Genomic DNA, 27,878 nt, shown 5'->3' with positions numbered 1-27,878 from the left:
TACCCCTTTTTGTGGTATTGGTCAGGAAGATATTTCGAGTAGGGCCTCTATTTCTACCCATTGTGCCCTGTTGTAGCAAAACTGGAGGACTATGGAATTTTCTGATGCGATACCGACCACTACCCTCTTGCCAGTGGTGTTGATTCACCTACTCTCCTTGCCAGGAGGAAGGGCGTCACCTCTGGCCTCGGCTGCCCTCTTTTCGGTGAGATCGATACAATCGGGGAATCCAGTGGGATGTGACCCCTGATGTAGAGTGGATCTGAAGGGTGCCAGCTTGAACTTTTCAATCACGGGTGTTACCACCTGGAATTTCAAAGACTCCTTAAAGATCTCACTGGCATATTTTTCCATCACCTTGAGCATAGGCAAATAATGGAGGGAGCACTCTGTTCTGGAGAGCGTCTCCACCAGAAATTCATCATCCTCCTGGGTGACATAGAAATCCGCCTTGTGGTAGGTGGATGTTGGATGATGCCATGGTATGGAGTCTCGAGGGAGAGCCCTATCACGGACATGGTCAGGGTCGCGACAGGATCCACGTCATAGACCTCTCACAGATCACCAGTGAGCAACGGGTTGACTGGAGCACTAAAATCCTCTGCTGGAGAGTAGGGGGTTAGAGCTACCTATGTCGCTCCAGTGACCCCGTAAGGGAAAGTCGTACAAGGTGGTAGAGGAGGGCAGGGAGGAAGATGAGGAGGTGACGAGGCAGAGGAGGAGTAGGAGCAGGGCCAACAGCCTTGTCCCTTGGCCTTTTTGGGGTGGTGGTTGCAGTTGCCTCGAAGGCGAGTCTGAGCTTTTTAGGCAAAGTCTTTTTTGAAGCAGAGCTCTTGCTTGTGCATGAGTGGATGATAATTGACAGCTGACTTTCATCTAGCTTCTGTTGGCTGTGGATGGCCTTGGAGCCAGTGGGGTTTTGATTGCAAAAGCCGGATTAGCCTCGTCAAAGGTGTCAACTACGAAACGTCAGTGCCGGTACATGTTTTACGAGTCGTAGGCCAATGAGGGTTGAGGCTTCTGGCTGGATCCCGTATCGGCTCAGATACCTGGCATCAGTGTCGACAACTGCACAAGTGCAGTGGCGCACACAAAACAGACAGTGACTTATGCACGGGGCTCAATGGCTGGCCCCCAGAAGGGCAGTGCTAGGCTTCGATGTGCATCCGCTTATGTGTCTTAGAAGAGGTTTTGGTGTGGACTGTACACACTCGTCTCGGTCTTTAGATTAGAACCGTGGTCAACATAGGTAGATGGGGCTTCCTCAGACGCCTCTTCCTCTTCTTGAACAACTTCTTCATAAGGCTCCGCTTAGATGGATCCGATGATCTCGGAGCTGGGTTGGTGGGACGGAACGTCTGGTGACTATCTAAATTCCTATTCATCAGAGCCAAGCGTGTCTGCCTTGCTGAAGATGCCCTGCATCTCTGAGGATGATTGCCATATTTTGTTGTGGGCCCACCACCTGTCTCTCTACTTTGAGTAGCATTTAGGAAATCTCTTGAAAGGCTTCAGTTCCATTACCTTGTGCGTGTCCTCATTCTCCGGTGTCAGTAAGGAGGATGGGTGGCCCCAAAGGGCGGGGCTGCCCTGGTTCTTCGATTACTGTCTGGAGGGGTTCAAGCAAAGAAGCTCGAAGGAACTACTCACTCATCGAAAGGTTTTTTGGTGATAGGAAGGAAAGGCAGCAAGCTCTGGTTAGCGTCAAACACGTTGAGACCCGGCGCATGGTCAACCCTGATGCGGAGCAAAATAGTGGAGATGGTGCCCAGGTACATTCACTGCTGAGGAGTCACCAAGACCTGGTGACTCAATGACTTCTTTGCAGAAACACTGGCTGCAACAGCCTGAGGCTAAAACTAGAGCATACATAGCTGTAAGTAAGTAAAATGCCCATCGTGGGACTGTGTGCTCGATTTCAAAAATCGTGGCTACCCGGTGAATAGTTGCTTTCCCGATAATCTGTTTTGTAAACTTACGCAACTCTGCAATGACTTGAGCTTTCCCTAATTAACAAACACTCCCTTGGTATATGATAGTTTAAAACAATGTGGTTGCCCCGTTACTCTCTGTTACTTTCTGTATCTGTTGGTAAAATAAGACGGGCGCGCATTTGTAAACCCATGCGATCTGCCAACAGCTTTGGGTTTTTTCCATACCTTTTGCCGAATACTGTTTTTTTTGCCTATATTCAGGCTTTTTAAATAATCAGCCTCAAAAAAGAAGGCCAATGTAAAATTATCGGTTTTAAAAATCTTTTAAACCCAAGCGCAAAATTGACATGTAATATATCCAATGAAAGATATTTTGGACAATTTGTACACTTCTAATATGGCTGGTCATACCCTATCCGTAGCAAACATCATGAACGTGAAACTTGCGGATAACCCTCCTTCTCATTTAACAACCACTAAACGCCATGCGTTCATGCAACATGTTAAGTAACATGCACTATCCTGATGTGTTTGATAAGTATAAACGCCCACTTTAAACAACTAATAACGAGAATATGCTGGGCAATCTAACACTGATACCATCATGGCATTTGGGTCTAAATATTCCATTACAAAATTAATTACTTTGACTTTTACAAAATACACAAATTAATCTTGCCAATCGAACATAAACAGTAAGAACTTATTGGCCTATCTTCTACCAAAAAACAGAATTTTAAATACATGAATACTTTGTTTCATCTTGCATCTTATATATTCTCTCATAAAAACTGCATGTCTCTTAAAAATGTTTTGATGTGACAATATGCTACGTTTGTTTATACTACCGTACTATGGTGGTGAATAGTAGGCTATAAAAAATCTGTATTTCTTGTCAGATCCTACAGAAGAATATTGTGCTGCGAGTATTGAAACTCTTGTTTTTGGAATTCTGACAATATGAAAATATTGCATTATCCGCTGCATTTGTGTAAATAGGTATGGCCTTTGCATGCCATTTTTCACGTTTTTTCTTATTGTTTTATTCTATTCGATTACTTTTGCTTGGGACCTTTGCACAGTTTTCTTTCCGTGCCGCCAGAGGACACTTAGTGCTCAGTCGAGCTGTGGCACTTGTGAATGCACACACTTCTGGACATTCTCTAGATCACTTCCCTTCAGGTCCCATTCACTCCTTCATTCTCTGCACTAACCTTCCAATTGGATCTATTTAAGACTATACGCTAATCTGTAATCATAACCACACTCGCTGTGGTATGGCATACTTTTCCCTCACGAACTATACAATGTACATCCATAAGTGAGCCTTGATGCAAATATAGTGAAAATATAGTAAAAATATTGGGCTCCCATTGCCTTCCTCCATCGAAAATACACCAACCACTTTTTCACTATAGGTGGTCTCTCTTTGTCTCTTGGGGTCAAATGCAATCTCTTAGTGCTTAAAATAATTCATCTATCTTTTTCCACAGCCTTGAGAAAGCCCCGGGGCAACTCGCCATTAGGGGGCGAAACACGTGTCAGCTGTCTATGTTTCACAACACAACAATAAAGATGTCATACTGCAACTCGAAGTAGTCGTGTCTTCTATAAGAAAATCTGAAAGAACGGATATTCATCCCAAAAAGCACAATATTTGACTTTTCACGGAGTACACACTCCCCTTTTCTCAAACTCGCTTATTCTTACGAAGCTCAAGAGGTCCAGAGCTTTGAGTGTGTCTCCATTTACCTATAAAACCAGCGTATTAAGCGTTGTTTAGCCTTGGAATCCTTGGACCTTCCCTGCCTTGTTAGTAGCAGCTAGGGTAAGAGGTAGTAGGCAAGGTAGATGTGAACATGTGTGCACATGCATGTGTGCATGTACGCTGACTGAGCGTGTGAGACTATCATCGTGCACAGCCCACTAATTGCGCACAGTTAACCAGGCACAGAAGATCCTCGCAAGGATAAGTGCTGAACTAGGGTAGGCCTTATAATTAGTGGGCTTTCAAAGATAGGCAAGTAGGGTTTGCTGGAAAATCTTTAGTCCTTTCACAGTATTATACACCAATGAAATCTGCAGTACAGTGAAGTTTCACTCCACTTAGGACTACTCACTCAAGCGAAGTGTTAAACTGGGGTAAAACATGCATCCTTAGGTTGATTTTAAACGTGTCAATAACCCACACATACCTCTTAAGGGTGGTCAAGAATTGTCATATTTGTCTTGCTAAGCTCATATTGAAATTCCAGGACTTTGTCCCACCTCTTTGGCCAAGTTAATTACTCTGCCTCCCATCAGAGGAACAAAGCCCTCCCCACACAAAGGTAGCAATTATCAGTGCTTAGCCCAGTTCCTGGGAGAGGGGAGCCGCCTGTGGAAAATCTTCATCTGATAATTAGCTGTCACACTGCATCTGGGGTGGGTCACCCCAGGCCATCTGAACAAAGGAGGAAGCTCAGATGTCTGGAGCCAACACAGGAGGGGCTGCCCTTTAACATTTTGCGAAAAAGTATCTGGCAGTGATGTCTGCTAGTAGAGGCCCTAGAAACACTCTTTACAGAGAAAACTTCATGTGTCATTTTGGATTGTCCCAGAATGCTGTGCCGGATAGCTGGGACAGAGGTGGAGGCATTCTAGGATACTCACATCCTGGACAACTAATAACCCAATTTCTTACAAACTTATACAACCATTGAGCTATATGTTGCTGAATAGTTCCAGCTATTAGTTTTGTAAAAAAGGCTACAGGAATGCAGAATGCCGGGAAGCCTAACAGTGTAAAGAAATCCAAAATTATGTAATGGCATGTCCAGAAATATGCAGACAGACTTGATGCAGGAGATTCAATATTCACTCTACAAGTGAAAATGTCAGGCCCCAAGAATCTACTTTGATTTCCCAAAACCATACCTTTTTAAAGGGACCTTCCAGGACTCTTGAAAGAGTGTTTGCTAAAGTCAGTGCAAGCTAGCTATCCAAACAGAGACAGAATGTACTTGAGGCAGAGTAAGGCCAGTGGCTACAAACAGAACATAATGAACACTATTTGGATGGCCAAATGCCTATACAGTAGGAATTTGCACTAAAGATTTTGGAGTTCCAGTACATAGTTTCAAAGATTGAATGTGCTGTGAGATGGTACGACGAAGGGGGAAAGAGCAGTCAAATGGGTGTATAGGATTAGACTCCCTTCTGAACCTTTTGTTGTGAATTGGAAACAAATCAAAACACTATTCACATTTAGCGAGACTAACAAGTTACTTACCTTTGGTAATGCTCTTTCTGGAAAAGACTAACTGGAGATTCCTCACCTTTGGAATTTTTCCCCAGGCGTCAGAATGGATCCGGAAACTATTTTGCTGTATCTCTGCACACTGCCAAGTGGTGCCATGCAGCTCAACCCTTACGCAGTTTTGCTCCAGAAATGGCGTATATAGAACCACTCCATTGCTCTGATGTCAGCTGTTTTTGAAACCATCTATGCCCCAATAACCAGTGTCCAAATAGCAAAGTGGTTGTGACGAGTGTGCATATTTCTGGACATGGGATCCTACTAATGGATAGACTCCTAATTCATTGAACAGGAAGGCTGGGAGGGTCGGTGACAAATCTGCTGTTAGTCTCTACTAGAGTGTTGTCAAAGTGAAGTAACAACTTCTTCTGGTAGACTTCTACCAACAGATTTCTCACCTTTTGAACAGATACCAAAGCAATACCTATTCAGCAGTGGGTCTGAGTAGGCTCAAACCAAAACGGCCTATGGGACAATGCAAGCGAAATCCCCTTCACAGCAAACCTGGTTGTCAGGAAGTAATGCTTTGTGAACCGATGGAGGGACACTCACATAGCTGCTGGGCAGTTGTCCAGGGCAGGATCTCCGTGTGGCAACACAGTGATTGCAGCGTTGGCTCTGGTGGAATGAGCATGCAACCTTTCAGGAGGCTTCTTTTTGACCAATGCATAGTTCTTAATGCAGAGCACGATCCAGTGTGCAATGGTACTTTTGTGCAGCTTTGCCCTTCTTCACTCCTTCAAACCCCCCAAATAGGTGATCACCCACTCTGTGTTCTCTAGTAAGATCGATATAAAAGCTCAGGGGGGAGACAGAGCATAGAATGCCGGCAAGGTGATGGTTTGACCAACGTGGAATTACATATCTGCTTTTGGGAGTAAGAATGCTTGAGTTCACAGAACCAGATTGTTTGGGAAGAGGGGTAGAAGGCATGTTGATACACAGAGTTTACAGCCCACTCACATGGAGTATAGGGTGGCGGGGGGAGACAAGGGGTTGAATATAATATGCATGAATGTTACTGTTATGCTTTCCATTTATGCCTTGTTTCTTTCTTAAATTGTCGCGTTGACCTGATAATGTGTAAATGGCAACAGACACTGTATACTTTAGACTCCTCTCCTGTAAAGCTCTGCCCTCCTTAGTGCACAGGACCAGTGGGTTCCCTGCTTCAGTCCACATTGACATCCAATGCCCTTCCATGACTCCTTACAGTGTAATGTCGTGGAACGTCAATAGTCTTCTAGACAAAATTAAGCGTTCTACAGTGTTGCGCTACACTCGCCGCTTTCTCCCCTCTATTTCAATGCTTCAAGAGATTCACCTCCCTGGGGCCAAATGTCCGTCGAAAGACAGAGGTTACACGGGTCAGCTACTGCAATTACTCTATGCACAAGACTCGGTTGGAGTACTGAAGCAAAACCTAAACAAGCAGAAGAAAGAATGAACTAGAGAAAAAATAGCAAAAAGGATTGACATCAGTCAGTATTTCCTGCTTTGTCATTTGTGGAACGAAATATGTGTAAAGGATTTAAACCATAAAGCTCCATATAACAGTATGTTAATCAATGTATCAGGTTTACAGTTTCTTTGCCTCCATCTCTTCATTTAGATTTCTCCTCTCTACAGCCACATAAAACATCAAGCTGTGAAGTCTCAAAAATGTGTGCTAAGAGAAAAGACAGTACCGTGCTGGTTTTGAAGTAGCTGATCAAGTTGTCATCGAGCTGAAAGTATCTTCTCTTCCAGTTCTTTCTCTGTAGAAGAGAAAAGAAACATCTGTAAATATTTCTGGTTAGGATTGAACAGATCAGCTCATATTGCATTCCACAACTGCCAACCTCAACTCTGCCTTGCAGACATCGCTAGAAACTCCCATAAAGAATTGCCATTTGCCTGCTGTTAGTACCATAATCTCTAATGCTGACGCATCCTAAATTATCGCAACCATATCTTCTGCATCTGGTAGTGAACGTTGATTTTGTAGTCACCCACTTATCTCACAATGGGGTTGTACAATCGAACAATGCATGAAAATGCATTGCATGCCTTAAGCATGCATCGCATTGACATTTTCAGATTTGTAAGAAAATGAAAGCTGCGTAAATTGTACATGTTACAAGCCAAGAAAAAACCTATTGAAGAGGAACCACTACATAATGGCCCGTTGCCTTTAACAGCAGGGGACACTAGTTTGTTTCCAGATCTCTGGTCGCTGAAAAATGAACAAATCTACTGATCGAATATGCTACTTACCAGTATGCATCTGTTCTTGGCATGTAGGGCTGCTGACATTCATATCTGTGCATAGATCGCCGCCTAGTGTTGGGTCCGGATGATCGCACATTGTTGTCCTGGAAGAGTCTTCGAAGTATCACGAGATAGGTGGCTCCTCCCCTGGACTACAGTGCGTATGGGCATCGACTCCATCCCCAGATTGTTTTTAGCCATTGTGGCAAAGATGGAGTGTAATACCATAAGTGATGACCATGTTAAGAGTGATTCTGAGTGCTGCTGCCGCTACAGGCGCCGGGGAGGAGGGCGAGCGATATGAATGTGAGCAGCCCTACATGCCAAGAACAGATGCATACTGGTAAGTAGCATATTCGGTTCGAGGCATGTGGGCTGCTGAATTCTATGTCAGGACCGGAGGCTTCAGATTATGCTAGATCTTCCTTCGCTTTATTAACATAAAGAAACCACAGCAGCTCAGGAAAAGATATAATAAGAACAAAAGATGCTTTAAACATAAAGCATTGACGTAATGTTCAACAAAAAAATCAACAACAACTCCCAAGAGTCTCTTTACTTATAATAATAGTCCATAGTCCTTTGTCTCTGTCCATCATCACTATATAACCGGACTTCCCATCATCTTCCTCCTCTTTCTTCGCTGCTCCTGCAGCCAGATAAGTGCTTTTCTGTTTCGACTTCTTTTTATTGTGATTGATTGTCTTGTGTGTGGTCTTTGGGGACTCCTTGCATGGTTTATTCCCTTTCAGAGTCCCCGGTTGCGGGAACGTCCTATCGTTCCTACGCGACTTTATTCCCACTTGTGTGCGGTGTGTACATAGACCGCAAGGGGGCGGCCTGTCGTCTCGCCGACCCTCCGGCGCGCCTCCGCAGTGCGAGGAGCCACGCCGTGGGGTCTGCTTGCGCAGGGGCCGACCCTCGCGTACCCCTCTGACACCTGGTGATCCGGGTCTGTACTTTACCAATTTTGACGCCCTCTGGGGTCTGTATAGCGGTTCTGACCTGTGCACCTCTTTTCCGTGTGTGGCCTAGCGCGCTTGAGGGGTACGTAGACCCGGTCCTGGCGAGGAGGGTCTGCGCGCTTGGGGGTTGGTGCAGCCCACCTGCCACGTCAGCTGGCCCAAAAACGTGATCGCAGCCGCTGGGCCTGCCCACATTCGAGAACTTTCTCGGTTGCCGCCCTCTTGGGTGCCCCGCATTTGCCCCTTGGTTCCGAGATGGAAGGGGAGTACGATGAGGAGGCCTGCCCCTATCTGCAGGATGATGAGTTTTATCAGGCGGTGGACAACTCCGTCTATCGTTGCGTGACGGAGGTGGTAGGGCCCATGGAGGACCGCTTTTCTGCCCGCATCGTGGAGGAGTGTGCGAAGCTGGCAGCGGCGCAGGTGCCTCCGTCCCCCGAACTCCCGGGGACGTCCGGCGGGTTGCCACCCGCTCCGAAGAGACCCCGTGGTGAGGGACCTTCATCGGAGGCCCAAGGCGTGGACAAGGGCGCTTTCGAGCGACTTCGTGACGCCTTCCTGGCCAAGGCGACGGCGATGCCTCCGGCGCCCTTGGTGGACCCTGGCACTTCCCCGATCTACGACTCCCCGGACACGGATGACGACGGGGAGTCGACCCGCTCTTGGCTCCCGACACCTTCAGCGAAGGAGATGCCCCGTGACGAGTCGGGCATGCTGGACCCGGACGAGATCGTCCACCCCCGATCCGCGGCCTGGGCCCCGGGGGAGACGGTGGCGAAGTTTGTCGCGGGCAGGCTGCGCAAGCCCCTGGAAAAGGAGGCGAGGGGTTGCCTGCGCGGGGAATGCCCTCGGCCTACTCTGGAAGGGAAAGTGGCCATGACACCAGAATTGGACCCCAAGATGGCCACCTTCCTGGCGAAATTCATGAAGGACCCCAGGAAGGGGATCGACCGGTCCTGGCGGGCCTGCCAGGACAAGCTGTTGGATGCGGTCGGGCCCGCCACGAAGATCCTTGATATGGCGGAGGAGGCCCGAGCGAATGGCACCGCCATTTCACCGGAGGTGCTCTCCAACTGGGCCCAGAGGGTGATCGTATTTTTGGGCAACGCCAACTGTGCCCTATCCACGGAGAGGCGGCGTTCGCTCCTTATCAAGCTGGATCCGAAGCTGGGGGACCTGGCCTCGTCGGAGGCAGGTGCCGTGGCCCAGGGTGGCCTTTTCGGTGAGCCTTTCATCCGCGAGCTGGGAAAGTTCGTGAATACGTTCACGTCGCTGGACAAGGCCCAGTCCAGCATCAAGAGGGTGTTCCACCAGCGTTTTTCTGGAGGGGCCGGTCGCGGCAGGGGCCGCGCGATCGGCCGTGGTCAGCAGACCAACAACCGTGGACAAGGCTCCGGAAGAGGTCAGTACCAGACCTCGGCCAACTACACCAACTTCTACCCCACGAGGGGACAGCGCTATGGTGGCAGAGGGTTCAAGAAGAACCCCGGACAAGGAAATGCCCCCGGTAAGTGTACTTTGCTTGGATCATGTTCCGATTGGGGGGCGGCTGGCAAGCTTTTACGGGGAGTGGGAATTGCTCACTGCCGACGCTTGGGTTTTGCAAACTGTGAGAGGTTTCCATATAGAGTTTTACGCCCAACCAACTCAGGCGAGGCCCCCGCGCCCGATGTTTTTTTCAGACTCCGACGCGCGATTGATAGACGAGGAGGTCTCAGACTTGCTGCGCAAGGGAGCCATCCGTCTATCAACGCGCCACCCACATGGGTTCCTCAGCAACGTCTTCTTGGTAGACAAGACAGATGGGGGCAAGAGGCCTGTGATCAATCTCAAGGAGTTCAATGGGTGGTTGGTCTACCGTCACTTCAAGATGGAGGGGATCCACCTCCTTCGGGACGTGCTCCTCCCTCGGGATTGGATGGTGCGACTGGATCTCAAGGATGCCTACTTGGTCGTTCCCATCCACCCCCCTCATCGTCGTTTCCTACAATTCCTGTGGGACGGCAAGGTGTTCGAATTCACCGCCCTGCCGTTCGGTCTTTCTTCGGCCCCGTGGTGCTTCACGAAGGTCCTCCACCCGGTAGTGGAGTTTCTCAGAAGTCAGGGGGTCCGTATGCTGGTATACTTAGACGACATCCTCCTCATGGGGCAGTGCCCAGAGGTGCTGGCAGGGCAGCTGCGCCAAGCTGTCGGCCTGCTTCAGAGACTGGGGTTCGTCATCAACGGCTCCAAGTCGGTTTTGGTTCCCACTCAGCAGATCACCTTTTTAGGTTTCGTGGTGGACTCGGTACAGGCGGTCTTGAGCCTTCCGGGTCGGAAGGTCGCAAAGATACGTCACCTGCTTCGGCAGACGATCGCGAGGGACCGTACGTCACTGCGCCATGTCGCCAAGGTGGTGGGTCTTCTATCGTCCTCCATCCAGGCGATTTTCCCAGGCCCGCTGCACTACAGGGCTCTTCAGCGCCTGAAGGCGCAGCATTTGCGCCGTGGGATGTGTTACGATCAGTGGGTCCCCCTCACGGACGAAGTGAAGGAGGACATGTCATGGTGGCTGTCTCACATGGAGGCATGGAATGGGCGAGCGATCTTCGGGTCGGCTCCGGACTTGATCATAGAGTCCGACGCCAGCAGGTCGGGCTGGGGCGCCCGGTGCAGGGATTTTTCCACCGGCGGCGCCTGGTCGTCAGAAGAACAACAATTGCATATCAATTGTTTGGAGCTCCTAGCGGGCTCCTTCGCTGTTCGCTGTTGGACCAAGGATTCGGTCAAGGCCTGTGTCCTGCTGCGGATGGACAATATTTCGGCGGTCCGGTATGTGAACCACCTAGGAGGTCCTCGGTCCCGCGCCTTGGCGGACTTAGCGAAGGACTTCTGGGATTATTGCCTGTCTCGTCACATTGCGGTGACGGCGGAGTATCTGCCAGGCCAGCGCAATCAGGTAGCGGATTGGCACTCTCGACATCTCAGGGATGCCAGCCAGTGGAAACTGGATCCGGGAGTCTTCCGGTGGCTACACTCCCTTTGGGGCCCCTTCTCGGTGGACCTCTTCGCGTCCCGTCTCGACCACCAGCTGCCGCGGTTCTACAGCTGGAGGCCGGACCCTCTGGCGGAGGCCACGGACGCGTTCTTGCAGGATTGGAGTCGGGAACAGCCGTTTGCGTTTCCCCCGTTCTCCATGATCATGCGAACGGCGGCTCAAATACGCCGCCAGGGTGCGGAACTGGTGTTGGTTACACCGCTGTGGAGGTCTCAAGTATGGTTTCCGGTTCTTCTGGAACTTTCTTGGGATTTTCCAATCCTACTCCCCCTGTTTCCTCTGCTCCTGACGAGCCCGGATCAGGAACCTCACCCTCTCGTCATGCAGAACACTCTCCGCCTCGTGGCGTGGAGGCTCTCAGGAGACGCTGGACGCTCCCGGGCCTTTCGGGGTCAGCTGCGCACTTGCTCTCCAAAGCATGGGCCGATAGTACGACGAAGCGTTACAGATCCGCTTGGCTTAAGTGGATGCGTTGGTGTTTACGAAGGGATTTGGATCCCATGGTCGCCGGCCTTGTTCCCGTGCTGAATTTCCTGGCTCATTTGGCCGACAAGGGTTTAGCGTATAGGACGATCAATGCTATCCGGTCGGCGATATCTGCGGGCCATGATAACATCGATGGCCATCCGGTAGGGGAACACCCTTTTGTGTGCCGGCTTCTGCGAGCGGTTCGCCTCGCACTGCCGCCGGAACCCAGGTACTCCGTCCTTTGGGACGTCAATTTGGTTCTGAATCTGTTCCTGTCGTGGCCAGCGAATTCTTATCTGTCTCTTAAGGAGCTCTCGGCGAACTTAGCCATGTTGTTATGTCTGGTCTCTTGTAGGCGCGTCTTGGACGTGCGCGTGCTGGATGTTTTCTGCACGCATTTTTTCCCCGGATGGGGTTACTTTTACGGTGGGCCGACGCACTAAGACGTCGTCGCGTTCCATCTCTTATCCAGCCTTTACTGACACTCCTAAGTTGTGTGTCGTGCAATGCCTCAAAGTATATGAGGACCTGACTTTGGATCTGCGCCCTCCGGGCGAGCGTCAGTTGTTGATTGCTCTGCGGAAGCCACACAAAGCTGTCTCCTCCCCCACTATTGCTCGGTGGGTGCGTTGGGTCATGCAGGAAGCGGGCATCAATACTTCTCTCTTTGGAGCACACTCCGCCAGGGGGGCCATGGCCTCTAAGGCATTCTCGGTGGGTGCTCGTCTGGAGGACCTTATGCGAGCAGCGGACTGGTCCTCGGATTCCACCTTCAAGAGGTTTTACTTTAAGCCGGTGGTGGATTTGGCTCAGTTGGTGGTAAGTAAGCTTTAAACTAGCATAATCTGAAGCCTCTGGTCCTGACATAGAATCGAAATTTGCCTAGCTTACGTAACGGTAAGTTTCAATTCTATTAAGGACACGGAGGCGAGGATTATCCCACCCGGACTACAGTGGTGTCTCTACCCACCCATATGGCAGTAAGTAAAGCGTTTTCCTTTACGTTGTCGGTACTGTGTTGTTCACTGAATGCTCCTCGCCTTGTTGTCGCATTTCCTGGGCCACCTCGCTGATGCTGTTCCTTTTTTGGCAGGCAACAACGGTGCTAAACAGGACCAATGAGGCTTAAGCGTGATCTGCGCGAAGAAAGAGGAGGAAGATGATGGGAAGTCCGGTTATATAGTGATGATGGACAGAGACAAAGGACTATGGACTATTATTATAAGCAAAGAGACTCTTGGGAGTTGTTGTTGATTTTTTTGTTGAACATTACGTCAATGCTTTATGTTTAAAGCATCTTTTGTTCTTATTATATCTTTTCCTGAGCTGCTGCGGTTTCTTTATGTTAATAAAGCGAAGGAAGATCTAGTATAATCCTCGCCTCCGTGTCCTTAATAGAATTGAAACTTACCGTTACGTAAGCTAGGCAAATTTCGATTCATATCTGTGCATAGAATACATAGCATTCACTCCATTAGCGGCGGTCGCCTGTGCCAGCTGCAGCAGTTTGAAAAAGTGTTTTTAGAACAGCCTGCCCTACAGCTGCTTGCTGTTTGGAGTGGACATCTACACAGTAGTGTTTTGTAAATGTGTGTGTGGTAGACCATGTGGCTGCTCTATATATGTCTTCTAAAGGAATATTTCCAAGGAAAGCCATGGAGGCCCCCAACTTTCAGGTGGAGTGGGCCAGTGGGGGGACCGTTAGAGTGCGCTTGGCTTTTTGATAGCAAATTTGAATGCACTTAAGGATCCACCTGGCTATACCTGCTTTGGAAATGGGGTTGCCTTTCTGTTGTGGCGAAAAAGCAACAAATAGTTGTTTTGTTTTCCGAAAATCTTTGGTCCTATCAATGTAGCACATTAAGGCTCTCTTGACGTCTAGTGTGTGGAGCATTCTCTCCGCCACTGACTCAGGATTTTGGGAGAACACAGGCAGTTCTATAGTCTGATTGATATGGAACTGTGAAACCACCTAAGGAAGAAACTTAGGGTTAGTGCGAAGCACCACCCTGTTGGAGTGAATCTGTATGAATGGCTCTTGGACAGTTAGTGCCTGGAGTTCACGAACGTGTCGCAGCGACGTAATCGCTATCAGGAAAGCCACTTTCCATGTTAAGAACTGAATCTCACATGAATGTTGAGGCTCAAAAGGTGGACCCATCAGTCTGGTGAGGACCACATTTAGGTTCCATTCAGGGTCCGGGGGGGAATGACTCATTTGAGTCCTTCCAGAAAAGCTTTGCTGGCAGGCACTCTGAAAAGTGAGAGATGCTGCCTGTTTTGGAGATAAGCTGCTATTGCGGATAAATGTTTACGAATGGAAGCATAGGCCAGATTGCATTTGTATAGATGTAACAGATAACAAATGATGTTTTGAGTAGATGCGTCTAGTGGGTTGATGTTGTGGTCTGCACAATAAATGACAAACCGCTTCCATTTTGCCGCATAGCACGCTCTGGTGGTGGGCTTTCTTGCCTCTCTTATGATATCCATACAGCAAGTTGAGGTAGCCAAATTCTAAGACCTCAGGAGCCAGATCGCCAGGTTGAGCTGTTGCGGATCTGGATGCTGAATGTCGCCATGGCTCTGCGTCAAAAGCCTGGGTGTGAGGTGCAGCCTTTGATGCGGTACCAAGGATAGTTCTAGAAACGTGGTGTACCATTTGTATTTTGTATTTTTATATTAGATTTCTATAGCGCCTTATCACCCAGGGGTCTCTAAGCGCTTTGCAGAGAGTGAGCACCATGCTAGAGGGGGGAGAGTTAGGCATTACCCCAAGCCTCCTGAAACAACACCGTTTTTAGCTTTTTTCTGAAGGATAAAAGATTCGTTTATTTGCGCAGGCTCTCTGGCAGTTTGTTCCATGCACTGGGAATTGTATGGGAGAAAGTTCGCCCTCCAAAGGAGGATAGCTTAAAACGCGGACAAATCAGTAGCGCAGCGTCTGCTGATCGTAAATTCCTGCTTGGGGCATATGGAACTAAACGTTTCTTAATATGTTTTGGGGCTTGTCCGTACAGTGCTTTATGCGTAATGCATAGGCCCTTGAATTTGGCCCGTTGTTGCACCGGCAGCCAATGGAGTTTATGGAGGAGGGGAGTAGCCTGAGTCCTTCTAGGATTATTGAAGATCAGTCTGGCGGCATCGTTCATGACTATCTGAAGTCTGCTCGACAATTTTTGAGGGATATTGTCATACAGAACGTTGCCGTAATCCAGGCGTGCCAGGATCAGTGCCGATACTGCTCTTCTAAGCGTGTCTGCCGTCAGGATAGGGGATAGTTTGCGCAATTGCCTCATTAGCCCCACACAAGTACCCACTACGGCTGAGACTTGGGCAGACATGGTGAGGTTTGCATCAATGATCAGGCCCAAGCTTTTCACTGCTTCAGCTGGTATTGGGGATGGCCCTAATTCGGTAGGCCAGAGGAGACCATGGTTCGCGTGCCCACGTCGGAGCAACCAGGATGAGGGTCATCGAGTGTTGCTTCAGCTTGCGTGCCACCAGCGGTATTAGAGGTGCTGGGGGAAAAGCGTACGCAAATATGCCTGACCAGTTTATCCATATCGCATTGCTCTGCGACTGTGGGTGTGGAAACCTGGTGGCACAGCTTTGGCATTTGGCGTTTTCCTTTGTGGCGAACAGGTCTATCTCTGGATGACCCCACTGCTGGAAGTACGGGTGGAGTACTGATGGATGTATCTCCCACTCGTGCATTTGGTGGCTCTACCTGCTGAGCAGGTCTGCCATCTGATTGTCCTTGCCCGGGAGGTGTTCCGCCATGAGGAAGATGTTCCTCTGAATGGCCCACTTCCACATGCTCTGAGCCAGATGAGACAACTGTGGAGAGTGTGTACCTCCCTGCTTCTGAATGTAGTACATGGCCTTCATGTTGTCCGTCCGGATCAACACGACCTTGTTGCACAGATGTACTTTGAATGCTTACATCGCCATGAAGATAGCCATCAGTTCTAGAAGGTTGAAGTGCATCTTCTTTTGCTGCGTTGTCCATAGTCCCTGCACTGTGTAGTGGAGTACATGAGCTCCCCATCCCTGGAGAAATGCGTTCGCTGTCCGAATGATCTGTGGCACAGGCTCCTGGAACGGTCGGCCCCTGCAAAGGTTTTGTGGATTCCACCAATGCAGAGAGTTGTATGCACAACCGGTCACCAACACTACGTCTTTCAACTGTCCGTGAGCCTGATTCCACTGACGTACAAAGCACTCCTGAAGCGGACGCATATGTAGTCTTGCGTGCGGGACTATGAAGATGCAGGAGGCCATCATGCCTATCAACTGCATGAACACTCGTGCTGGAAGCGAGTGCTGCGGTCTGAATTTTTGTATCAGCGATTGAATGCTGTTGATCCTCACTGAATTCGGCAGTGCTTTGGCTGCCAGAGTATCTATTGTCGCACCCAGATACTGCCGTACATGGGCGGGCTGAAGGTGGGACTTTGGATAATTCAGTGAGAATCCCAGATCGTGAAGAAGGTGAATGGTGTGGGACATGTGGGTGGCACACTGCTCGGCCGACTTTGCTTGGATAAGCCAGTTGTCCAGATAAGGGTAGACGTGAACGTTTTGTCTCCGTAGGTGTGCAGCCACTGTCGCCAGGCACTTTGTAAACACCCTGGGTGCCGTCGTCACTCCGAAAGGGAGGACCTTGAATTGATAATGCTGATTTTGAATGGTGAACCGGAGGTATTTTCTGTGTGACGGGTGTAGCTGAATATGAAAATATGCATCCTTCAGATCTAATGTTGCAAGGTAATCTCCCTGACTGAGTAACGGTAGAACCTGCTGCAATGTTAGCATGTGAAAGTGTTCTGATAGAATGTACTGGTTTAGGGGTCTGAGGTCCAGTATGGGTCTGAGGGACCCGTCCTTTTTTGGGATCAAGATGTACAGCGAGTACACTCCTGTACCTCTTTCTTCCACAGGCACGAGCTCGACTGCTCCTTTTTGCAGCATGAGGACTACCTCCTGCTGCAATAAGTGCAAATGCTCTGTGGACATAGGACGGTGTCTTGGGGGTATGTCGGGTGGAGTGGATGTTAACTCCAGACAATAACCGTACTGGATAAGCTTCCTGACCCACCTGTCTGTGGTGATGGATTCCCAGACTGGCAGGAACCGTTGTAGTCTCCCCCGACCGGTGTTGTATGGTCGGGGGGCAGTGACAAGGCGTCACTGTTTGTTAGTGGCGGAGGATCTGGAGCTGTTGTTTCCACGACCTCTGCCCTTGGAGCTGTTTCCACAATAGCCACCTCTACTTTGTTTGGTGTATGTGGTTTGCGCGCCACTTTTATTGTACTGTGTTTGCTGGGACAGCTGGCCTCTGGAAACTCCTCTATTACTTGAGCGACGAAAAGAACCACCCCAGAACTGCTGCGACTGGAGAGCCCCCATAGACTTTGCAGTTTGTGTCCTTCTTGATTTTTTCCAAGGTGGTGTCCACCTCCGGGCCAAATAAATGATCAGGGTTTACAGGCTGATTTAGTATGGTGGTCTGTATCTCTGGCTTGAACTCGGAGATTCTGAGCCAGGCATGTCACCTTAACATGACACTTGTGTTAATGGCTCTGGCCGCAGTGTCTGCTGCGTCCTGTGCACATTTGATAGAAGCATTTGATATGAGCTTCCCTTCCTGTATGAGCATCTCTGCTGCCTCCTTATATTCATCTGGCAAGTGTTGTAACAGGGTCTCAAGTGTATCGTAATGGGCCCTGTCATATCTGGCTAAGAGTGCCTGAGTGTTTGAAATGCGCCAGATATTGGCCGCTTGAGCTGCCACCCTTTTCCCTGATGCTTCTAGCACTTTAGATTCCTTATCAGGGGGAGTAGCATCACCCGTTGTTTGCGAGTTCGCCCTCTTCCGGGCATTGGAAACAACCAGAGAGTCCAGCGGCAACTGTCCCTTAATGTAGGTAGGGTCCCCAGGCGCCGGTTTGTACTTCTTTTCAATTCTGGGGTTTATCACCCTGGCTCTTGTGAGCTCTTTAAATATCTCTCCAGCATGTTTTAAGACACCCTTCAACATTGGCAGAGTCTTGACAGTTCTCTTTGAGGTGGAAAAGGTGTCAAACAGAAAATTCACTTCAATAGGGTCAGCATGTAGCTGGACATCATGATTTTTGGCTGCCCTTTCAATAAGTGCATTAAACGCCGCTGAGTCTTCAGTAGGCAATGTTTTTACAGCATACACATGACTGTCCGGGGCAGTGTGTGGATCCCCTAGGTCAGCAGCGTCTGCCACGGGTTCATTGTGATCTTCTGGATCAGTGTCCACAGGATAGCTGTACTCCTCATTGTCACCTTCCCCTGTCTCCACATCCGAGTAAGTGGGTGAAACAGGAGCAATGTCTTGGCCACGTGGAGATATAGGTTCAACAAGAACAGGTGTTGTAGTAGAATCCTTCTTTTTCAGTGGGATTCTATATGACTCCATGGGCTGAGCCGGGGCGATCTTTCGTTTGTAAATCGAAAGTCTGCCCTTGTCGGCATCGATGAATTGTTCCTGTTGCTCTTCAAGCGAGGGTTGTCGATGCTTTGTGACCAGTACCGCAGTTGTGGGCTTCGGCCCTGTGGACACCTTCTTGGATGCTTCGACGGCCATGTTAGGGGCAAAGGCCTTAGGTACAACTTTCGGCGGTGGCGTGAACTGGATGGGCGCCGGCGTTTTCTTAGGTTTACCGGCAGGCTTTGGTGGTGGAGTATCCTTTGGTCCGACAGACGAAGCCTTTTCCATAATTCTCTTCAGCGATTCCGACACCTGCTTTGAGAAGGAGGCGGACGGCTGCGTTGACTCAACGGGTTCCTTCGAGCCACCGCCAGGCGTGGACTCGAGGGTCGTACCGCTCTTAGCCTTGTCTGGTCGACGCGTAGGATCAAGAACCTTCTGAGCTCCGAGTCCTTTGTCGGTGTCGACGGTCTTTGGCGCCGATTTTTTCGGGTCGACGTCTTTGACTAATTTTTTCGGTGTTCCAGTCTTCGGCTCAACACCCTTTAGTGACCTCACCGGGTCGATAACACCTTTATGCTTCGTCGGTGCCGATAGTTCAGAGGACTTCGAGCCGACCAAAGCAATACGCACTTTCGGTTTCGATTTCGCCTCTAGGCAAGGCTGTAGAACCCAGTGGAAGATCTTGGGTAAGGCCATGTGGCGATCCCTCGACCTGAGCCTTATCAAGTGTCTCGGCCCCAGTATCAGTGCGGGATCAGATAGGTTCTCTCGAACCTCCCGCTCTGCACCCTCATCGTCCCCGGCATTGAAGATGTTCACCGGTTCAGGTGCCGTCTGCTGGGCTTCCTTGCGCGCTGCGTGTCGAAGTCGAATCGTCTTCTTGGAGCGGAAACGAGAACAAGCCATACAGCTGGCTTCATCGTGATCCGGAGACAGGCACTTGTTGCACACTGGGTGTACGTCGATGTGAGGATATTTCGAGTTGCACACGGGACATCTCTTGAACGGGCTCCATTCCATGATGGTTCGTCGATAAGGCCTCTGGCGTCGACCGGGCCTTCAGTGCTGAAAAGCCACGCGGCACCTCTGGATGTCCGGCTCGGGAACTGAGCTGGAACAGAACTGGGCACCGATCGCAAGACAATACCGATGATAAACTAAAGGCCTTTTGGCCAAAAAGAAAGTTTTTTTCGATTCCGAACTGGAGTTAACAAATATGCATCAGAACCTAATGGCGGAAAAAAGCAATCTGGGGATGGAATCGATGCCCATGCGCACTGTAGTCCAGGGGAGGAGCCACCTATCTCGTGATACTTCGAAGACTCTTTCAGGACAACAATGTGCGATCATCCCGACCCAACACTAGGCGGCGATCTATGCACAGATATGAATTCAGCAGCCCACATGCCTCGAACATAACTGTCTCAGGTCAAGAAATAACTGACAAAGGTAGGTCAAAACATCATTCAAGCCAAAGTCCATCTTTTAGCCCATAATGCTTCATGATAACCTGGACGTCTATCATGAACAAGTTACAATGGAACTTAAACAACTGTACAAATCAACCAACAATGCCCAGCAGAGGAATAAGACAAAATATTTGTTATACACAGTTGGTGAAGAAACTACAGAACCACAACAATTTAATTGTAAGACAATAAGACAAAGGGGGTAATGTTGTTCTGTGGCCATGTGATGTGTATGTGAAGGAAGCATTACAACAGTATAGACACCAAATGTTACAAGAAAAGTAATATTCACATTGTTAAACAAGCTTGGAATGAGTATTACCTAAAACTATTGGCATGGAAGAGCGGGGGTCTGATAAGTGAAGATGAATTCCGCTTCTTAAAAAATTAACATCCAGTCATCCCTGCTCTCTATTTCATCCCAAAAATTCACATACCGTATGTGCTAGCAAACCCCCGGGCAGCTAATAATGTCTGCCATTAACAGTGTCATGGAAAATACATCAAAGTATGTGGATTACTTTTTGCAAGAATGTATCAAAGGTCTGCCATCATATTTACAGGACACATCAGACTTCCTAAGAAAAATAAGTAACATCATGTGGAGCTCTGATCTACTTTTAATAACATTGGACGTTACATCTCTTTACACGTCTATCAGACATTATGATGGTGTCAAGGATATTCAGCATTACTTAAGTCAAAGACCCATGTATCTTTACATGCACAACAAAATGCTAGTCACTATTATCTCCACATGTCTGGAACAAAAGTTTCCTGTTTGATAACCAAATTTATCAGCAGATTAGGGGTGTTGCAATGGGGGCCTGCTATTCTCCCAGCTATGCCTGTTTGATTATGGGGCTGTGGGAGGAGCAGGTCCTCATGGGACAATACAAAGACACAATTGACCAGCATGTGCTTATTTGGTTGCGATACATAGACGATTTATTCCTGATCTGTTGAGGGTCTGAATCTAGTGCACTCCAGTTCATTGAACAGATCAATAACGACTCTCTCAACCTTCACTTCATCTCTAACATCAGTAATTCCTCAGTGCCTTTTTGGGATGTGGAGGTATTTGTAAACAATGATACTATTGCTGCCTAACTATTCAGGAAACCTACTGCTGGCAATACAGTGCTGCATGCTAGTAGCCATTATCCGCGTAACTTGATACAGAGCATCCCCTATGGGGAGATGCTACGTATCAAGCACATTTGCAGCACTGAGGAGGATTGTAAAGCAGCTCAGACTTTGAAAGGGGTTATGCTTCTAACATTATAGACAGAGCTATCATCAAAACTCAAACTCTGTCTAGAACAAAGGCTCTTGCGGTGAAAACTAACCAGGCAGACATATGCCAAGACAATTTAGAGCATAAATCTAGGATAATACTTACCTACAATAAGCAACACCAGGCCCTTAGAAGGATCTTAAATAATAATTAGAGCCTGGTGCGTAGTGATCCAATCCTGGGCATATATCTACCGGCAAAACCTGCCTTGACCTTTAGAAAAGCTAGGTCTATGAGAAACAGTTTGGTTAGAAATAGTTTGGAATCCAAATCCCCTTCCAACTGGCTTACATCGCACAAAGGTTTCAGTAAATGCCCTACCTGCAAAGCATGTAAATACGCACGTAATAAAACTCACTACAACAGTCCTTTCAAGTCAGACCCTATAGCTATCAGCAGAAGACTGACTTGTAAAACGGAATTCGCTGTTTATATGCTGGAGTGTCCTTGGGGGTGGTGTTACATTGGTAGTACCAAGTTGCCGCCCACAAACGGATACTCCAGCACATAAGAGCATTTAACAACAGGGACCAAACTTACCCAGTAGCTAGGCACACAAACTGTTTGTAGGGGGAGAACCGCCACACCCTAAAAGTACCTAAAATGCGCGGTAAAGGCATGCGTTGTAAAAACACACACGTGGCAAAACATGCATGCTAAAAATGCGTGGTTACGTCACAACGTGGTAAAAACCTTGATGTAAAGGCTGTTTCCCCTCACAATGGTCCACTCAATCCATTTATTGTTAACACTTTGTATCTACCACCTCTTTAAGTATACACCTTTCTGACTATACAACCTCAGATTATAGAGGCCACACACATGTCCTCTTCTATATAAACTTCCCACCATAATTGTTATACCCTTCCTTAAAAGGGCACATGCCTATCATTGCTCCTAAACACAATGCCCATTTTAACCAACCCTTACAGATACAGGGCTGAAAATTAACAACTGTATGTCAGAGCTGAAAACACTAGGGTATCACCAAACTCAGCTATCTACAGAGAAATAATACTTACCTTTTCCTATACAAGTGTGCACTAACCTGTGGTTGCTGAGGATCACCTCAAACCATCTTTACTGACTTTGAAATGGGACCATGCACTGGTCTGATAACACCAATGTACTCACTGTGGAGATTATTGCACTCTTCTTTTATATGCAAGGGACCTCTCTCCACAGTGAAACAGTGGCCCAACATATTCTGCACAGGGACATATGTTATTAACATGACTGCTTTTCAAGGAACCTCTTCTGAGCTCAGTGTGTGCAAGCCATTCAAACTACATTAACAATGACTGTTGGAGCTGAAAGGCCTTCAGTAGGCAAAGATCTTGCACAGCATAGCATTTCAGCATACAGAAAATGTATCAAAGCCAACTGGTCTCACTTTTCCAATGCTTGATGGTTGAACAGTACTAGTTTTGTCAATGCTGTGCAAGCACTGGCAAAATCAATATTTTCTAATGCTGCGCAAGAACTGGAAAAGCTTTAACAGGAGAGGGGCATTTTGGATTGTTTTAAGCTACAATCCATAAATAGCCATTAACAAGCAAGTGAACTCAAACTTGTTGCCATTTTGGAAGCAGAGAAAGTAACATTTGAAAATGTGCACCTGCATTGCCACTGGTTTTGCCACTGCTGCTCGTAAAACGGCATCACAGGCACTGGCAACAGCTGCTGTCCGCCGTTTTGAAGCATTATTTTCTATATTTCTATGATGGCAATTATGCTGCATCTATATGATACAGGACTGTTATCTTGGAAATACAGAAATGAACATTTCAAGATGGCCGCACACCTTTACTGACGTTGCTAATACCTGAACAATTTTACAAGCATTAGCAAAGCCAATAACAGGTATCTGGAATTGGAGGCGGTGAGGAGACAGTGAGGCGCAGTAGGCGGAATGCACAATATGAAGGAGTGGTTATCAATTGGAGCAAGGGTCACAGGAACTGAGGATGAGAGAGGGAAAGAGCGAAAGAGAAACACTCATCAAATGCTAAAATTTAAATAACACAAAAAGATATCAGAAATGAAAATCGTTATTTGACACTAGCAGTGGAAGGATACACTAAATCAATCAAGAGGGGGGGTGGGTGGGGGGGACCTCAAAACAGCTCAGGCAGGACAAATACAAAAATCGGGAGGACAGCCATCAAATCAGAAGCATGGAATTGAAATATACAAGAAGGCCATCAAGCATACTCAAGTATATATCTTAAAGTATTGGTTACAAAGCTGTTTGCAAAAGCTAGCTATGGCAGTTAAGGCGGTCTCTAGCGAACCACCAAAACTCAATGATTCTGGGAAAATCGAATTTTCCCTAAACAATAAAGTAATGTAATGCAACTGTTTAAACCCCACTAGATGTTTGTGGTACTGAATAGTACTCCATCTGAATTTTAACCTATGGGAGGGAGTAGTCTCAGTCTCTCATGTGAGCTGCAACTGAGCTCCCATAAGGCTTAAAGAGACGCTTGCGGATTTTTGTAATAAGTGTGAGAAGTTGGCCTGGTATATGATGCTCACTAGTTCTAGTGATCACCTTGTACCATGCCAACCAACCCTTATGATGATTGGTTGTAAGTCAACCTTATAGACCAGCTATCCTAGAGGTAGCGTGGACAAAGCAGTCTTAGGCTAAACTCTGTATAGGCATGTGAAGCAAGCTGTTTTACCATACACAATCCCCTTGAATGCCAAATGAAAGGACACCACACAGATATATATTGAAAATATATATATATTTATTTACTACAAATCCCCTCTACTCTTTGAGCACAGAAGCAAATGCGTTAAAACAAAACACAGTTTAAATACACAAAAGTTGCACAATATGGATGAGCCCTAGGGGCCACCTAAACCATATACTAAAATAGTGGTATAAGAACCACCTAGCTGAAAGGAAGTAGGTCTAGGGCCTTGGGAATCGCTGGAGCTGTTCGGGACTAACAGTGAAGAAGTCGGGAAAGGCCCGCGGGACTCTGGTGCAGCGCTTAAAGTGCACGCATACACCAATGCAATGTCAATGGTGCGTAAAAGTTACAAAGTTAGTGTTTAAGGAACCTTCCGAGTGACCTATAAGGATGAAACTTAAGACCTAGACACTAGAGGTGTATACCAGTGTAGGAACACCGGCGTTGCTGAGTTACCTCACCTACAGGAAGCGGGTGCACAGGTGCGAAGTAGTGTCGGGTTTTGTCACGCAGGTCAATAGTGTCTGAAGATGAAGATGCTGCAGGCGTGTCGTCGAGGAGAGTTCCGGTGGATCCAAGGGTGGATCTGAAGTGGTGAAGACCTGAAAGCAGAGGTGACAATGTTCAAAGTCACTAGCCAGTGACTACCGTGGAACCAGGATGGAACCAGGCAATGTCGGGTGCAAACAGGCGATGAGGTGTAGCTTGTCTCTGCAGCCACATGGACACGAAGAGGTCGAGGACGTCCAGGAGTCGATCACGAGCTGTCCCACGAAGGCTCTAGCTGATGGCGTTGTCGTCAACTTGATTGGAGCAAACAGGCCTTGGCTAATGCAAGCCACGCAGGAAGTGAAGAAAGCTGATCACTCGGACCAGCAAGGTTAGAGCGGGTGCTCCTTTTTACAGGAGCGAGGGCAAGTCTGGAGCAACAAGACCCGCAGTGTTGATTTCGGATTTTGTCGCCAAGATGGCCGCTAGCCACGTGGCAAGTGACCGGGATGGCGCGTCGAGTGGCAAGATGCAAAAGGGCCCCACGCAGATCGTGGAGATGCTGGGGGGCTGATCTTCGGTGCAAATGCTGCTCGGTGGTGGGGCTTCTCAAACCCCAAAGCACAGCGTCGAGGGTGCCTCGGGTGCTGCGCAGTCAGCTTCTCGGGGGTCTTTCGAGATGTCCGGTCCCACGTCTCTCTGTGCCTCCACGGGTCTCTTCTTTGCAGGGACTGTGGATTGGGCTCTGAGATGTCTGGGAGTCTGGGTCTCGTCGGGCTCTGGGCTAGAGCTCCGGCAGGAAGCGGCGGCAAAGCAGACGTCGAGTTGCTGGATGGTGCCTGTGTTCACAGGGTGGCCACTCCTAGGCCACATGGGAGATACTCTTCAGTCTTCTGTGCAGCAGAATGTCGAAGTCCTGTCTTCTTCTTTGTTTCAAGTTGATTTCAGGATGATCTGAGGTGCTATGGCACTGCTCCCACTCTTATTCCCAATCTGAGGGGTGGATCACCTGCTAGGTCCCTCCTTTGGGTGGGATCAGGAAGGGGGGCGGTTACACCCCCTTTCCTTTGTCCAGCTCCGTGCCAGGACTGGGGCTGGAAAGCCCCAGCACCGGTTTGGATTGGCTTATGCACGGGGACACCTTGTGTGCCCCAGGCATGTCTCAATCTATTCAGCCCTGTCCTACCCAATACACAAAATCCTGTCTGGGGTGGTGCTCGCACCTCCCAAGGCAGGAAACCCTTTGTCCAAGCCTCCCTCGCTGGAAGGACTCCCAGCAGCAGGAGGTCAGACTTGTGTCTGTGGTGGCAGCATCCATTTTGTGATGCTGAGGCTCGGTTTAACTTTAACCGGGGTTCAGGTTATGTACATGTCGTGTCCCTCTAGAAGGGTGGAATGCTATCCCCGTCGACAGGACTGTCGAGGGGATAGTATTCCAAATCGTATGAGACCTTACTCGACATGTTTTGATAAAGCCAAACCAAAGTTAGCATATAAACGCGAGGATTATAATGCACTGAAGAGTATATGGTATGGCAATATCCCGGAACAGCTAAGGGAGTTGTTCCCGACAGCTGCAGACAGGCTCAGCTCATGCTAGAGCACCATCTCACATGAAACCACGCACTCTGCCTCCTGGATTGCAGAGGCCTTCCATAGGAGTGGCTTACAGGTTACCATGTGTCCAGTTAGGTTAGATATAGGTATACTATATCTAAGTAAGAGGTGATTACACCAACTTACCCCAGCTGAGTGATCAGCCAGTTCTGTCAAATATGGAGGCCAGGCCAGGGGTGGCACAATACATGCTGCAGCCCCTGGTAGGCCTTGGATACACCTATGCCCTGGGTACCTGGAGTACACTGTTACAGGGGCCTATAAGGTGAACCAGTTCCAATTCGTAATGCACCTAGAGTGCACTGGCATTAATTTAGAGAGAGAACATCAGGCTGTGGGTCTGATTAGCAGGCCCACAGCCACATTAAGTCATAAACCAGTGAAGCAAAAAGCAAAAATTTGGGGTGACCATAAGATAGCAGACCCTACTCTCCTACAATAAGTACCCTCAGTTCATCTTTTGTAATATGGCTTTTACAGCAAGGAGCTCTCGGGGAAGGTGCATGTGTAAAACAATTAAAGAAAATAGTCTAAATAAAAAGAACTTAATGGACTCAACAAAGTCAGTGAAAAAGATGGAATAAATATAACATGCATCCCATACCATGGAAAAAGGACTAGAATTTTCTAAAATCTAAGTAAGGTGTAAAAATATCAGAAGTCACTGAAGAATTAAATTACAATAGTTCATAGTCGCTCAATTGTCTCATAAAACTTTAAAAATCAATGAGCAAGTAGAACGACTGGTGGCGACTGACCTATTAGTGCATGGTGGGTAGGCACATCTATTTTCAGCCACCACTTGTGTAGACATTTGAACATATAAAAAACGATTAATCACAGGCCTGCAGCTTAGCTAACATTTGCCTCTGGAGTACATTGTATATAGCTCGTATTCCAATGAATCTTAGCACTCATTGAGCATGCGGTGTGCTTGGTAAAGAAAGCAAAATCCTACATCTTTACTTGCCTATCAGTTTTAGTCACGAGTAAGAAAAGCAAGGGCCCAAGTGAGAAAGCAGAATCTGCAAATCATGTCCCAGGTGGATGCCAAGCTGTTCAAGTGCAAAAAGTTTACAGACTCAGAGGAATGTCAATGCCCAGCTGCCCAGCTGACCACCTTCATCAAAGAGAAGGCCATCCTCAACTCCTCCCAGTCTGGATTCCGCAGTAACAGCAGCACTGAGTCAGCCCTCCTTGCCGCCACCAACAACATCCGCATGCTACTCGACCAGGGCCATACCCCAGCCCTCATCCTGCTAGACCTCTCCGCAGCCTTTGGCACCGTCTCAGACCGCACTCTTGCAGCCAGACTCCACAACGCCGGCATACGTGGCACCACCCTCGACTGGATTCGCTCCTTTCTCGCAGGCAGAACCCAGAGGATCAGACTCCCACCCTTTCTCTCCAAACCTACAGAGATCAACTGTGGAGTACCCCAAGGATCATCGCTCAGCCCCACGCTCTTCAACATCTACATGCCCCCCCACTTGCCGCAATCGTCAGACAACATTGGCTCAGTTTAGTATCCTACACCAACAAAACCCAGCTCTTACTCTCCCTCACTAAGAATCCTGAAGACACCAGACTCACCTTCCAGGAAGGAATGAAGGACGTCGCAGACTGGATGAGCAACAGCTGCCTAAAGTTGAACTCTGAGGAGACAGAAGTCCTCATCCTTGGACTCGCCCCCTCTGCTGGGGGGCCCATCTGCCCTCGGAAACCCACCCACAATGACGGGCCACCCTCGTTTTTGGCCACTATAGGTGTGGCAGGGTATACTCAGACATGAGTCCCTTTCTCACTGCTCCATCAGGATTCAAGCAAGCCGGGCCGAAGACGGCTGAAATGCCAGAAACCGGTCCCCGGTAGCTTGTCTCCTT

At 48.3% G+C, this 27,878-nt stretch overlaps 1 protein-coding gene across 7 annotated transcripts in view; it reads right to left on the bottom strand.

Annotated features, from left to right (window-relative positions):
* Positions 1 to 27,878, bottom strand: part of PLEKHA1 (pleckstrin homology domain containing A1) — a 712,942-nt gene that overhangs the window by 374,015 nt on the left and 311,049 nt on the right. For all 7 annotated transcript variants that reach the window (XM_086922967.1, XM_086922963.1, XM_086922965.1 and 4 more), the window contains exon 8: positions 6,921 to 6,989. In XM_086922967.1, the coding sequence (XP_086779093.1) occupies positions 6,921 to 6,989 (69 nt within the window). The remainder of the gene's footprint in view (positions 1 to 6,920; positions 6,990 to 27,878) is intronic.

This window comes from Lissotriton vulgaris, chromosome 5, assembly GCF_964263255.1.
Source record: "Lissotriton vulgaris chromosome 5, aLisVul1.2, whole genome shotgun sequence".
NCBI lineage: Eukaryota > Metazoa > Chordata > Amphibia > Caudata > Salamandridae > Lissotriton > Lissotriton vulgaris.
The sequence above is the reverse complement of the archived record's forward strand: the minus strand, read 5'-3'. Positions and strand labels throughout refer to the sequence as shown.